The 14,383-nt window shown below is 38.8% G+C and overlaps 1 protein-coding gene across 3 annotated transcripts in view; it reads left to right on the top strand.

The window, feature by feature from the left end:
* Positions 1–14,383, top strand: part of RPP30 (ribonuclease P/MRP subunit p30) — a 28,261-nt gene that overhangs the window by 2,490 nt on the left and 11,388 nt on the right. For 2 of the 3 annotated variants that reach the window (XM_082339615.1, XM_082339614.1), the window contains exons 4-6: positions 1,018–1,092; positions 3,762–3,833; positions 10,714–10,803. In XM_082339615.1, coding sequence (XP_082195741.1) covers positions 1,018–1,092; positions 3,762–3,833; positions 10,714–10,803 — 237 coding nt within the window. The remainder of the gene's footprint in view (positions 1–1,017; positions 1,093–3,761; positions 3,834–10,713; positions 10,804–14,383) is intronic. The other variant, XM_082339616.1, reaches the window with a different exon arrangement.

Genomic DNA, 14,383 nt, shown 5'->3' on the forward strand with positions numbered 1-14,383 from the left:
CGGGTCTGGTTCCAGACCACCACAATAAAGCGAGTCACACGAATGTTTTGGTTTCCTGGTGCATATTAAATTTACGCTTACGTTGTACTGTAGTTCAATAAGTGTGAAGTAGCATTATGTCTAAAACAAAAAAAAAAAATCAATGTATATACCTTAATTTTAAAGTATTTTATTGCTTAAAAATGCTCACCATCGTCTCAGTCTTCAGCAAGTTGTAATCTTTTTGCCTGTGGAGGGTCTTGCCTCAATGCTGAAGGCTGCTGACTGATCAGGGTGGTGGTTTCTGAAGGTTGGGGTGGCTGTGGCTGTTTCTTAAAATAAGACAACAGTGAGTTTGCTGCATGAATTGACTCTTCCTTTCACTATGATTTCTCTGTAGCATGCAAGGCTGTTTGATAGTATTTTACCCACAGCAGATCTTTCAGAATTGGAGTTAGTCTTCTCATACCCTGCCACTGCTTTATCAACTAAGTTTATATAATATTCTAAATCCTTTGTTGTCATTTCAACAGCTGATTAAGTTCGATGTCTTATATGGGTATGGTTTTTGGCATTGAAAACAATTACAATAGTATCATCAAAGATCAGTGATCAGGGAATTCCCTGGCAGTCCAGTGGTTAGCACTAGGCACTTCCACTGCGAGGGCCCAGGTTCACCTTGATCATAGATCACCATAACAAATATGATAATAATGAAAAAGTGTGAAATACTGGGAGAATTACCAAAATATGACACAGAGACCGGAAGTGAGCAAATGCTGTTGGAAAATGGCGCCAATAGACTTGCTCAATACAGGGTTGCCACCAACCTTCGATTTGTAAAAAATGCAATATCAGTGAAGCACAACAAAGCAAAACACAATAAAACTAGGTACGCCTGTTTTATAAATTCCTTGAGAGTGAGGACTAGGTTTTACTGATCTTCACTATCCTTTATTGTTAGTACCTTTTAATGAGTACTTTCCACTGGTAAGGAGGAAAATCAGTCATTTCTATTTTGTGCTTTTTTGATTACAGGGAAAGTCAAAACCAATTAAGATTTTAACTAGACTGACAATTATCGTTTCGGATCCATCTCACTGCAATGTTTTGGTAGGTTAGTTGTTTTTCTTCTCTCTTGGCCCTGTAAGTTGTATTGATTTCTGCTGAATACTGTTGTTTTTCCAACTCCTCCCATTCTTACATCTCCCCTGACCCCCCGTGTGACACTTGACTGCTCTCCTTAGCTCAGAATTCACACAGTATAACAGAATCTCTTCTACTCATGGCACATGTATAAGAATACCACAATTAAAGAATCTTTTGGCAAGTGGTATTCATTGAACTTACATGAAGTAGACATAGGGGGGTACTAGGGATATTGCTATGAATAATACGGACACAATCCTTTTAAAAATGGGAGGAATGTTTAAAAAGTGGGAGGTAACAAATAAGGGATGTCCTAGGAATGTGCAACAGGAGGCCCCCCAAGGAAGCTGATGTTCAAAAAGGGGCCAGAAGAATCAGTGTCACAGGTGCCAAGTGGGGGAGAGAATGTTTCCGCAGACAGGATGGATTATGCAAGGTCCTGAATCCAAGAAGAAACATGGTGCATTCTGGAAGATGAAACACCAGTTGAGTTGAGCCTGTTGAGCTGTCTGTCCTGGGATGAGGTTAGGGAGGTGGGTCTGGGTGAGCAATTAGAAGAAGCCTTTGAAGGTTTTAACCAAGGGAGTACAGTTATGAAGTTTGCATTATAGAGGATAGATTAGAGGGGATAAAGGAGGGGATTTAAGAGGCATTGGGGCTGGGGGAGAGGGGAGGATTGACAGGATTTGGATGGATTTGTTGATTGGATAGAAGGTGATGACTCCCTGCCTTGGCCTCAGCAGCCAGGTCAGTAGATGGTACCATTTCCTGAGATGGGACATAGAAAGAGAAGTGAGTTTAGATCATCATGTTTCAGACATGATGGGTTATTGTGAGAGTTCCAATGGAGCTTGTCAAATGCGGGGTTGGAAAAAAAGGTGTGGCCCTCAGAAGAGGGACCCTAATTAAAGATACTGATTTGGAAGTGGTCACCCTGTAGAGAGTAATTGAAATCATGAGACTGGATAAGACTCCTTGGTAAAAATATGATGTGGGAAGAGAAGGTCTAGGACAGAGCCCTGAGGAAGTTCGGTATTTAATGGTGGAGTAAAGGATGAGGGATGAGCTAGGATTAGAGACGGAGGTGGGGCTGTCTGAGAAGTCAGTGGACAGCGAGGAACGTGAGAAGGCTCAGCAGCATCAATGTGCCTGAGTAGTCAAGTCAGAGAAGGGCTAAAACGTGTGTCGGATGGGCAAGTCGCCTAATGACGTGGAGGTCATCAGTTGCCTTAGTAAAAGCCATTTCCACAGACATGATAGGGACGTGAGAACATGCAGCCAGTGTGTGCTGCTGACTTTGCTTGAGAAACTTGATTCTGTGGAGGAACAGAAGGCATAGGGAGGCTGGTGGCTAAGAACCTGCTGTCTAGATTTTGTTTGTTAGATGGAGACTTGAGAATGCCTGGTGCTGATGGGACGGATCCAGTGAGGGAGAGAGAAAGTGAGATCTCTGAGCAGGTGAGCTGCTTCATCTTTAGCTGGAATGGCCTCCTCTCTCACAGAACAGGCGTAGTCAAGGAAGGGCTGGCTTCCTTTCTAACATCAGCATTGCTAAAGGAATTACGGAAAGCCGAATTTTGGGATAGTATACAACTGCAGGCAGCATTCTGGTTCTCTAAGCCCAGGGAGACATAAATGGAGCTGACTTTTTATGGTCATGAAGAGTCTGATTTTCTCTTGTTATCCTGAACATCCTGGTGGCCCCTATTTGTCCACATCCCAGGTGGGAGTGGGCAAGCAGAGGACAAAGAGTCCTGGATCCTGACTTTTTCTGAGACCTGGAGCCTGCCCTGTCTCAGCACACATCTGCCCAGCAGGTTTTCTTACCTGCTCAAGCACAGTACCTGCTGCTTCTCTCCAACCTATCTCTTTCCTCCTCTAATTTTTATCATGCCTTTTCTTTTTACAGAATAAGAGGTAAAAAATTTTAAAGGTGCCAACAGGCAAAGAAGAAATATCACATATCTCATCACTCAGAGATTGTACTCTTGAATATATATTTTTCCAGCCTTTTCACATGCATACACATATGATACAAGTTTGAGACTTTCTTTTATAAACGATCTTTAACGGATAAATTCCTCTTTTTCTGTCTTAGGACTCTCGGGTATTTTCTTGCATGCTTAGCAGTTTAATTTGTTTTTAACAGTATTCTCATTGTGAGCCTAATCACATCACACTTAGTCATGTGTATTTCTTGTCTCACCAAAAAATGGTGAGTTCCACTGAGAGCAGACATATGCCTTAAATGATTTTGTATCCCCAGTGCCCCACACACAGCAGGTGCTCAGTAAATTTCTGGCAAGCTCTTCCACTAGCTTGTAAGAGCAGCAGCTATCTAATTTGATTTTTGTATCTCAAACAAAATGTTTGGTACACAGTTAAAGCATAACAATGTGGGAAGGAAGGAAGGAGGATGATTCCTTCCTCCTTAGTGGGATGGATGTTGGTATCTGGAGTCTCATGTGCTGAGAAAGTCTTTTCTGACAACATACAAAGCAAAGCAGAAATGTCAGTGGCATATTAGAAGTGTTACACAATTGAAATATAAGTGCAGCCAGAACACTAGTCAGAATTCCATATGCATTTGTTGTTGTTGATACTGTATGGTAACACTCTTTTTATATTACTAGAGAGCAACTTCCTCAAGAGTCCGGCTGTATGATATCGTTGCAGTTTTTCCAAAGACAGAAAAACTTTTCCATGTAAGTAATAGATAGTAAAAGAAAATAGTACTCTTTATTTTATATAAGAAGTCTGATATTATACCTTTGTAGGTGACCTGTATCATCTCATCTGGAAACTTTGAGGATTTTTCATTTATAGTTGTTGTTCTGGAATTGCACAAGGGTGTATTTGGGTGACATATTTTGTTTTATTTATTCTGCTAGATATTTGGTGGGCTGAGATTAAAAGAGTCCATCAAGTTTTCTTCTGTTTCTTTATCTCTGCTTCATTCATTCATTTGAAACTTCTCTTAGGTAAATGATGGTCCATCTCTTTCTAGCTCTAAAAGCACTTCAGTTTCTGCCCTTCTTACTATTCGCTGCTGCCTGTGACAGAAGAAGGGAGCAAGGTTCTACTGTGGCATAAAAGATCCCTTCTCTGTTTTAGCTTTCTCATTTGTGTGCTCTGAGGTGTGGTCCATATGCCAGCATGATCATGTCAGCCTTTGGTCTTCTAGAAATCCTTCAAAATCAACCATCTGCTGATACTATTCCTTTTTGTATAAGAGAACCTTTATGAATTTAATTTCTTTTGTCCTTTTCAAATGGCCATTTCTATGACTTTTCAGGAGGGAAAGTTGTTTAATGTGTATGGTCATTTTGTCAACTTGAGACAGAACACACTGGGCATTGTAAGTGATCACAGAAAAGAAAAAATCAACTGTAATATAGTTTTCAGGAATATGTTTTACTGTGTAAAGTGAGGTATAGCTACTTTTAGGAAGTTCGGAATGTTGTCTTTATTTAGGTTCAGAAAAGTAGCCATCTACCGAAAGTGTATGCACCAAAGGGATATTATGGGGGGAAAGAAAAGCACTGGTCTTTGATGTTTTAATTTTACAGCATAATTTGTTTTTAAGCAAAGTCTGTTCTGAAATTACAAGATTTTCCCTAAGTTTATCCAGTAGATGGAGTTGTTGACTAAGGAGACTGGTGTGTGGCAAATTTCATTTTCAAGGCACATTAACAATTCTTAATTGTTTATACAGTAAGTACCCTATATACGAATGAGCTCCATTCCAGGAGCTCATTCGTAAGTCCAATTTGTAAGTCCAACAAAGTTAGCCTAGGTACCCAACTAACACAATCGGCTATATAGTACTGTACTGTAATAGATTTATAATACTTTTCACACAAATAATACATAAAGAACTAACAAACACAAAAAATAAAAACATTTTTAATCTTACAGTACAGTACCTTGAAAAGTACAGTACAACAGCTGGCATACAGGGGCACGTTTGCATCTTTGAAAGTTCGTAATTTTAAGGTTTATATATAGGGGACTTACTGTATTAATGCAGAGAAACAGTACAAGTTATCTATGAATTCCCGTTTTTTGGTGACTCCTTTTCTAAAATGCTCAGTTATAGTAATTCTCAAGAATTTCATTTCAGAAAAAAGGGGAGTAGGATTGAGTAGTTCTTAGTCATCAGAGACCCCTGTGGAACCTTTTAAAATCAGGCACATTCAGATCTCCACTGTTGGAGATTCTGATCCAGTAGGTTTGGGGTTGAGTTTGGGTATCTTTTTTTTAAGTTCCACAGGGGATTCTGATTCAGTGCCGAAACCCTAAGATGGACCATGGATATCTCCAAATTTGTTAAACAGCAATTTAGTTTTGTTATTAAATATTAACAACTCAGTTATACTGTAGACTGAAAGTTGGTAGTGTACCCAGTTTTTTATTGTACACTTGTTTTTTGAATGAATTTTGAAGAGCATACAACTTAAAATTTCCATAGCCATTTACTGGTGATTAGAGAAAACAACAATCCTGGGGATAATTGGGACAAAGGCTTATTATTATCCCCATTTTGTAGAAAAGAAAATTGAGACTTAGGCTCAATGATTTGCTCTAAACTTAAAGTAGTTATGTCATAGAGATAGGACTTTGGAGTCTTAGAATACATTATAATTTGTTTTAGTGAATTTATCTTATTACTTGTTTTTCTCAGATTATTCACAAGTTTTAATTCAAAACTGTGAACACATAATTCATGATGATGGGTGGAACAGTCAGAAATATTCTGGAAGATGGAAGAAAGCTGTAAATAATTGACAGCGTATTTGTTTGGAATTGACTGCAGAGAAAACAGTTTTTAAAATCAGAACATCTTATCTTTCCAAATCTTAGCCATCCTTTAAGATTCAGTTGAAGTTGGCATTCTCCCTGTTTTATATAGAAAATCAATTTAAAAAGACATTTTTCTTTTAATTATAAAACTTTTGTAAGCATATCATGGTTTGGAATTGGGTCAAATGCAAGCAGTTTGTTGCTTAACAGGTTATGTTCTGTTAAGTGACTTCATTTGTTTGGTTTGTAAGTTGATTATCTAGAATGTAAACAAGTATCCCTGTAGATATGATATTCTGTAACTAAGGTCTCTAAAATGAGTTATAAAAGCATTCCTATACACATATGTTAACAATTAGTAGTATAAAATCTAACCACCTTAAATAGAGTTGTTTCCATGGGAAATAACATACTCTTTTCCACTCAGAGTATCTGGAAGATATCTCATAGATAAATCCTTTTTCTCCATAGTTACCCCAGGGGATAAGGCAAAGATGAAAGGCTGTAAGCAGAGTCCATTGGCTGGGGCTTCTTAGGATGGGGGCTTTTGCACAGCAAAGGAAACCATAAACAAGACAAAAAGACAACCCTCAGAATGGGAGAAAATATTTGCAAATGAAGCAACTGACAGAGGATTCATCTCCAAAATTTACAAGCAGCTCATGCAGCTCAATATCAAAAAAACAAACAACCCAATCCAAAAATGGGCAGAAGACCTAAATAGACATTTCTCCAAAGAAGATACACAGATTGCCAACAAACACATGAAAGAATGCTCAACATCATTAATCATTAGAGAAATGCAAATCAAAACTACAATGAGGTATCACCTCACACAGGTCAGAATGGCCATCATCAAAAAATCTACAAACAATAAATGCTGGAGAGGGTGTGGAGAAAGGGGAACCCTCTTGCACTGTTGGTGGGAATGTATATTGATACAGCCACTATGGAGAACAGTATGGAGGTTCCTTAAAAAACTAAAAATAGAACTACCATATGACCCAACAATCCCACTACTGGGCATATACCCTGAGAAAAGCATAATTCAAAAAGAGTCATGTACCACAATGTTCATTGCAGCTCTATTTACAATAGCCAGGACATGGAAGCAACCTAAGTGCCCATCAACAGATGAATGGATAAAGAAGATGTGGCACATATATACAATGGAATATTACTCAGCCATAAAAGGAAACGAAATTGAGTTATTTGTAGTAAGGTGGATGGACCTAGAATCTGTCATACAGAGTGAAGTAAGTCAGAAACAGAAAAACAAATACCGTATGCTAACACATATATATGGAATCTAAAAAAAAAAAAAAAAAAGTCATGAAGAACCTAGGGGCAAGACGGGGATAAAGACACAGACCTACTAGAGAATGGACTTGAGGACATGGGGAGGGGGAAGGGTAAGCTGGGACAAAGTGAGAGAGTGGTAGTGTATATATGGACATATATACACTACCAAATGTAAGATAGAAAGCTAGTGGGAAGCAGCTGCATAGCACAGGGAGATCAGCTCGATGCTTTGTGACCAGCTAGGAGGGTGGGATAGGGAAGGTGGGAGGGAGATGAAAGGGAGAGGAGATATGGGGATATATGTATATGTATAACTGATTCACTTTGTTATAAAGCAGAAACTAACACACCATTGTAAAGCAATTATACTCCGATAAAAAAAAATTATTTGCATGCTCCATTATATCAGTGTGCTTTATGAAATAATATACACACACTGAACAAAACATTTTAAGGGAAGGAATTAAAAATAAATGAAAATAGAAGTTCTGTTTTCTTCCTGCTTCCAAATCCATGCCTTACTCTTTGCAGAGCATTATTGTAGTATATGCTGCTAATACCTGAGGCTACTGAAAGGGCGTATCTTTCAAGGAAGTTCTTCTTAAGGTGTGCTCTGGCTCTGCTGGTGTCAGATTTGCCAGGAAAATTTTTTTAAAACGCAGGTTATTAGACCCTGCTTACTGAATTTACTGCTGAGAGTAGGGCCTGGTAATCTCCATTTTAAATAAATTCTTCAGGGAGGTTTTTTTTTTTTTTTTAAACAGTTTAGGTTGGGAGGCCCCATTTATGGGCATCTCTTTTTTCCCTGGGCAAGCCTGGCTCTCCCTTGAATAAAATATCAGAATGTACTAACCTGACATCCATGAAGGGGAGCTGGGGGAGACTGAACCCCCTTCTCTTATTCCGCTTGTTCCATAAAATCAAAGATAAATGTATGTGTGTATATGTGCAGTTTGGGGAATACCTTCCTTAAATCCTCATAGGAATCCTTGGCCAAAGAAAAGGTTAAGAACAGTTGATATGAATTCATATACAACCTGCCAAAACCACTATAATCAAATTCTTAACCACAAATATATTTGGACATAATTTAATCTTTTTAATGATTTAGAAAGCATTTCATTATAGTGTGAACATAAGCTCTTATTTTATAGTTATCTAAATGTATCAGTTGAACATTTGGATTAATAGAAAGCTAAATAACAAAAGAATTCGGTTTGAAACATTTTAAGTCTGAGGTGTCAGAGGGAGCCAAGTGAAGCCATCCTTTGTAACTGAGAGTTTATTATAATGCATGTACTTAAACCAACACAAGGGATATTTTTTAATTAACTACTCTTATATAAAAGAGGGAAGAAAGGAGCAATACATAAGTAAAAAGGTAACCTAATTTAGCTTTACTCTGGGGAAGAATGTTTAACAGGCTTTTAAGAAATGAATCAGCTTTTTGAAATGAAAAATAATTTGTGTTTGTAATAATGAATTGAAACAGTGCAAAGAGGTATGCACTGAAAAGTACACCTTCCTCCCACCCAAAACGCCCTCTGCCTTTTCTCCAGAGGCAACCACTGCTAGCAGTTCTTGTGTTTCTTTTCAGAAGTATTTTTACCTAGTCCGTCCTTCCTTTCTTCATTCTCCTCTTCCTCTCCTTCCTTCCTTCCTTCCTTCCTTCCTAATACCATGGTTTTTTCACCTGACAGTATATCTCAGAGATGGTTCTATAATATCCACTAGAGAGGTACCTCATTCCGTTTAAGGAGTCAGCATATTCCATTGCATAAAGGGGCCATAATTTTTGTTAAGTAAAGTTGAGAGATGTTTAGTGTGTCTAGTCTTTTGTGATTGGTGTTGCAGCGACCGTCCTTTCACCAATATCCTCAAGCATTTGTAAGGTATATGGCTATAGAATGCATTTCTAGTCTCTATAGGATACATTCCTATACTTATAGGAATTTGCTGGTGTGTGCTTATAAAATTTTGATACCTATTGCTGAAATGCTTTTCAAGACCCTGTACTGATTTAAAGATGCTGTGAGTCCCTGTTTATTTTTGTGTCACCTGTATATTACTAAACTTTTTCATCTTTGCCTATCTGGTAGTTTAAAAATGGCAAACAGAAGCCGAGCGTGTTTTATGTTTCATCTGCTATTCAGACCTTTACTTCATCCATTCTTATCAAATTTTCAATGACTCTTTTATGAGTTGGACAGCTGTAGAGTTGGGATGGGGCAGATTCTTTATGAGCCAAGTGTTTCTGCCAAACCAGCATTACTTCCCAGGCTTACTAAGTTACTACGACTGTCTTAAAGCCAGGCAGCCTCTGATCACTACCTGCTTCCTGGAGCCCTGGGGTGGGGGTAGGAACGACTGAAGTGGGGATTCTGAAGAGAAAGGATAAGATGTGACATTCCTGTCACTGCTGAAGGTCGAGCTGACCCTATGGGGCATTGTCACCCCCTCTTGACCCCTTTCTCTTGGTCCGTGCCACGGATGTTAGTTTGCCAGCACAGCCACCCTGGCAGCTTGGATTTGTTTGTCAAGCCTGATTACACCAGCATTGATAGTAAGGCTTATTTTTGTCATGGTACAAAACAGCCAATTCCTTTTATTGCTGTAAATCAAATAATGGCAAAACGAGAGCCGGGTATGCAGCTTCTAGCCCTGTCTTTTGGCCTGCACTGTTATGCTAGTAACCTTTCCCTGGCTTTATGTTCCTTCCCTGATTTTCCTTTTATCCTGATTTCCTTATCTATTTATTTTATCTTGAATGTCTTTTTTTATAAGCAGCTTCAAATCTCTTTTGGAAGTAAATGCAGAGTATCAACAAATAGCAAAAATGAGAACAAAGGAAAGGGAAGTTCAAAGTTGAAAAAAATGCATTCAATGCCATTTGATTTATAACAGCTCTGCTTTGACCGTTTATGGAGATGCTCTCTTTCTATTAGCATTTGAACAAAATGCCATTGGTAGTGCCATGTATTTCTTTGGCCAGTCAATAGACTGATAGGAACCACAGGCGTGGGCCAATTACTGGCACAAAAATAAATAATTTCTGGAGTAAGTAGAACATGCATACATTCCTTTTGGCTTATTTATTTATTTTTTCTTGGATTTCAGAGCAGTTAGTTTCCTTTTTCTAGAACAATCTGAAGTAACCTTCCAGAAACTGAGCCTCTCTTAGCAACCTCTCCTTATGTAGCTGACCATGAATTAGAGGGTCTCTAGACCCTATCTGTTGAGATGGTCTATAGACATATCACTGCTTCAGCTAGATTACAGCTAAACCATTCAAACCAAATGTGAAGGAATGGCTAACCATTGACTTTGTAAAGGGACAGATGTATTTGAACACAGAACCATGTAATGCCTGTGGAGTGAGCCATATCTATTTACATTTCTTTGTATCACGTTTGACCCTACCCCATTCTTAACATGTGCCAATTTTCCTTTTGGTTTTACCTGTTTTTTTCTTCTTGACAGGTTGCTTGTACACATTTAGATGTGGATTTAGTCTGCATAACTGTAGCAGAGAAGCTACCATTTTACTTCAAAAGACCCCCTATTAATGTGGTAAGTCACACTTTCCATTCTATATGAATCTCTACATGTGCATTAACACACTGGAAAAGGGGCAGAAGAAACTGCTGTTCTTAGAGGGGGAAAAACAAAGGCTAGTAATAAATAGGCAATTTAAAAAGAGGATTTTTTTTTCTAAACTGACTAAAGGTAGAAAGAAAGCTTAAAATAAAAAATATCCAGTGAATTACCAAGATGTGTTTGAAAGGCCTTAGAAGCTCAAATTTGTGAAGGAAATTTCCTAAGAGGATAGCTAATAATGATGGACACTTACAGTCTGAACGTTGAACATTAAGGGGACAGAGCAGCCAAGAAAAGAGTAGGACAAAATAGAGAGAGGGTTCCCAAGGCACCAGCAAACTGGAAAGGTGGGGTGGCAGGGACTGAAGGGAGCGGGGCCTGGAAAGCACAGTAGGCGTGGTCTCTGCAGAATTAAAATTTGCATTGAAATGTGCTGGCTCACACAAAAGCCCAGGGTTACTTTTATGATAACCTAAGAGGGGGAGCCGTGCATTCAACAGATCTTGTGCTCCTTCCTCTGCTATAGAATTTTTCTCGTTACCTTTCTACATAATTTCTCTTGTTTTCCTCTACTCCTTATCTTCCACCTGTCACACCTTTTTATGTCTTACTCCATCATAAAAGTGATATTGTTTCACAATGGGAGCTGTAAGGTTGGCACAGCTGTCAACTCTTTGCATTGGCAACCAGATCCTGGGAGGAGTTAGGATGCTTTTTTAGAATAGAGGCTTCCGAAGCTCTCTTCCATTCTCAAGAAGTGCTGTTGAAGGAGAAAGATGGTTTGACAGGCAGCCTAGATTACATCCCCAGTCCTGTCAGAATTGGAAAATTAAAAATTTATGGATTTTTTTCAGGATAGATAACTCCCCTATTCTTTTGTCTCTGTAGAATCACAAGTTCTTCCATTTTTGTTTCCCTCTCCACTGCTAAGGAATTAGCTTGATGCTGAGAGTAGGGAGACAGTGAGAGGAGAAAATGATCTGTATGGTATGGAAAAATTGAATCCAATGTGGAAAAATTTAAGATGGCTTGTGTTCTACCCCTAAGTGTATGCTACTAAAGCTGTACTTGAAAAGTATTCAGAATTTTAAAGTTATATATTTAAAGGGCAAACTGTAAAACAGCTCTTTTCTGACCAATAATGAGAGTACTACTGAACATATAACAATATTGGTTAAGCTCAAATCATTGTTTCCCCACATTCTTGCTGGTACTTAAATAAGTAAACACTAAAAAAAAAAAAGACCCTTAATCATCACATTTTAGAACTGGAGATCTATGTTGTTAAAAGTGGTAAAATGAAGAAGGAGAAGCTGTTCAGCTCTTCAGACACAGGGTTGGGACAGACCTGGTTGACTCCCCATCAGATGAGATCTCCGCTGTGCCCCAGCGCCCATGATAAAAGGCTCAAACTAACACAGCACACAAGGTGATGACAGTCTTACTGGCCTCACATGTTGTTCCTCCCCAGAGCTAGTACACTCTGTCTCTAGAAGGTTGCCAAGGCTTTTTACCAACTTCACACTGCCAATCCATTTTCCATGTAGATGGCACCCTCCGTAAGTTGCTCTTAAACTTACAACTTTTTTACTTTTCTCTTCACCTTAACGAACTAGGAAGGCCGTTTTCTAGACGGCTTTGCCTGAGTAAACCCACATACGATACTGTGTCCTTGGCTGGGCGGAGATGGTGGCATGGGATGCTAAGGCCGAGTCCATGGCATGGACGGCCGTGCACAGCACGTAACTCCTCATGTCCCACAACAGTGATAAGCTGCCCAGTGGCTGTTATGGCTTCGTCTTTTGATTGGTTTCTTAGGAACATGCCCTGCTGTCCAACCCAGATTGTGAGCTTCTAGAGAGCACCAGCTGTGTCATGGTCCTTTTTTAATTACCCAGATACCTTGCCTGTAAGAGGTCTTCCCTAAAATCTGTCAATTGAACGAGTATATATCTAATTTTGTATGTCTGGGTACAGCTTGGGGAACACAGCCAAATCCTGTGAACCGTTAGTCCTCAGCTGGCTGTCGGGGCTTGGCAGGCAGCATCCGCCGTGGGGGGAGTGGGGTTTTGGGGCGGTGCGAGGAGGAGGTGCACTGGAGGCGGCAGCGCTAGGACAGCCCACCTCCTGATTCCATCTGTAAGTTCCTGAAGGTGCTATTTTTTGATGGATATTTTTGGCTTCATTCCCACATTTTTCAATTTAAGAATTCTGAAAAGTAAAAATTTGACAAGTGAGAGGGATAGGCAGTATTTAACACAGTGTCTGCTTTTTTAAAAATCTGGTATGAACATTTTACATATGTTGTTTAATAAAACCTAGATGATGGAGTAGAGGGAAGGCTGTGCAGGATTATTTTTAGCCCTCGTCTAGTGTAGAAGTAGGCTGCGGTGTGAATTGGTCAGGAAGCAGAAGAGTCCCTATTAATTCATTCACCTCTTTTTTATTTAAGAGAAACTGGAATTAAAAGTTAAATTAATTAAAATTAAATTAAAAGCTAGAAACATACAATAAAAGGTGTCCACCTTATTGTTCAGGGTAAATAATAGTAGTTGTATAGGTATGTGTATATTATTTGTACCTAATAATATCTATTCTGGTAATGGAGCTGTATGATTAAAGTATGGAAATATATTCATCATGAAAGTATAGAAGATGTAGTGAATGTGGGGAACAGTTCAGTCTTAAGTCTTGGTCCTTGCATGCTCTTTTGGCCCTGAGAATGAACTTGTCTTTGGCCATGAAAAGTGGATAGGTTGGCTTTATAAGGATCACTGTATTGAGCACAGATCTTAATTTGGATGGGGTGGTGAAAAATAGGAGCATTAAGATATTTAATTCATTAGCCTTTAGCCTAGAGGCCATAAGCCATGTGAGAATTATCAGCTCAGAAGGTTGGGATTTTAGGTCAAAGGGTATAGATTTTCACTTAAAAAAAGAACAAGTTCTGAGGCTCTAATGTACAGCTTGGGTGACTGTAGTTAGTAGTCCAGTATTGTAACTCAGAAGTGGTTGAGAGAGGATCCTAGGCACTCTCACCACAATCACCACACACACAAAAAAACAAAAAAACAAAAAAAATGGTTAACTATGTCAGGTGGTGGATGTGTTAATTATCTTGATCTCAGTAATCATTCTACAATGTAGAGTATATGTATATCAAATCATCACTTTGTAGACTTTAAATATATGCATTCTATTTGTCAATGATCCCTCAATAAAGTTAAAAAAAAAAAGAAGGAGGTTGGGATTATAAAGGAGGGCCCAGGAGCTAAAACATACCAAAGCACTCCTTATGTATAACTTTCAGCTCCCAATCCTTTTGTTATTTTCACCACATGCTTAGGGCACCATAATTTCAGTTATGTTAATTCCTGCTAAAATCTCCTACAAACCTCCTCTGGAGTCTTAAGTAAGTTGTATGGGAATCATTTTATCATGTAATAGTTGGGTTTCAAAAAAGTTAAATTCAACTCCTCTTCTTGGATAGCCAGATGGCTTCTAATTATTTAGCATTTTAAGGCTTAAGCACTTTCATACCTGCTCTAGCCCT

This window comes from Balaenoptera borealis (genome assembly GCF_965194805.1).
Source record: "Balaenoptera borealis genome assembly, chromosome: 10".
Classification (NCBI taxonomy): Eukaryota; Metazoa; Chordata; class Mammalia; order Artiodactyla; family Balaenopteridae; genus Balaenoptera; species Balaenoptera borealis.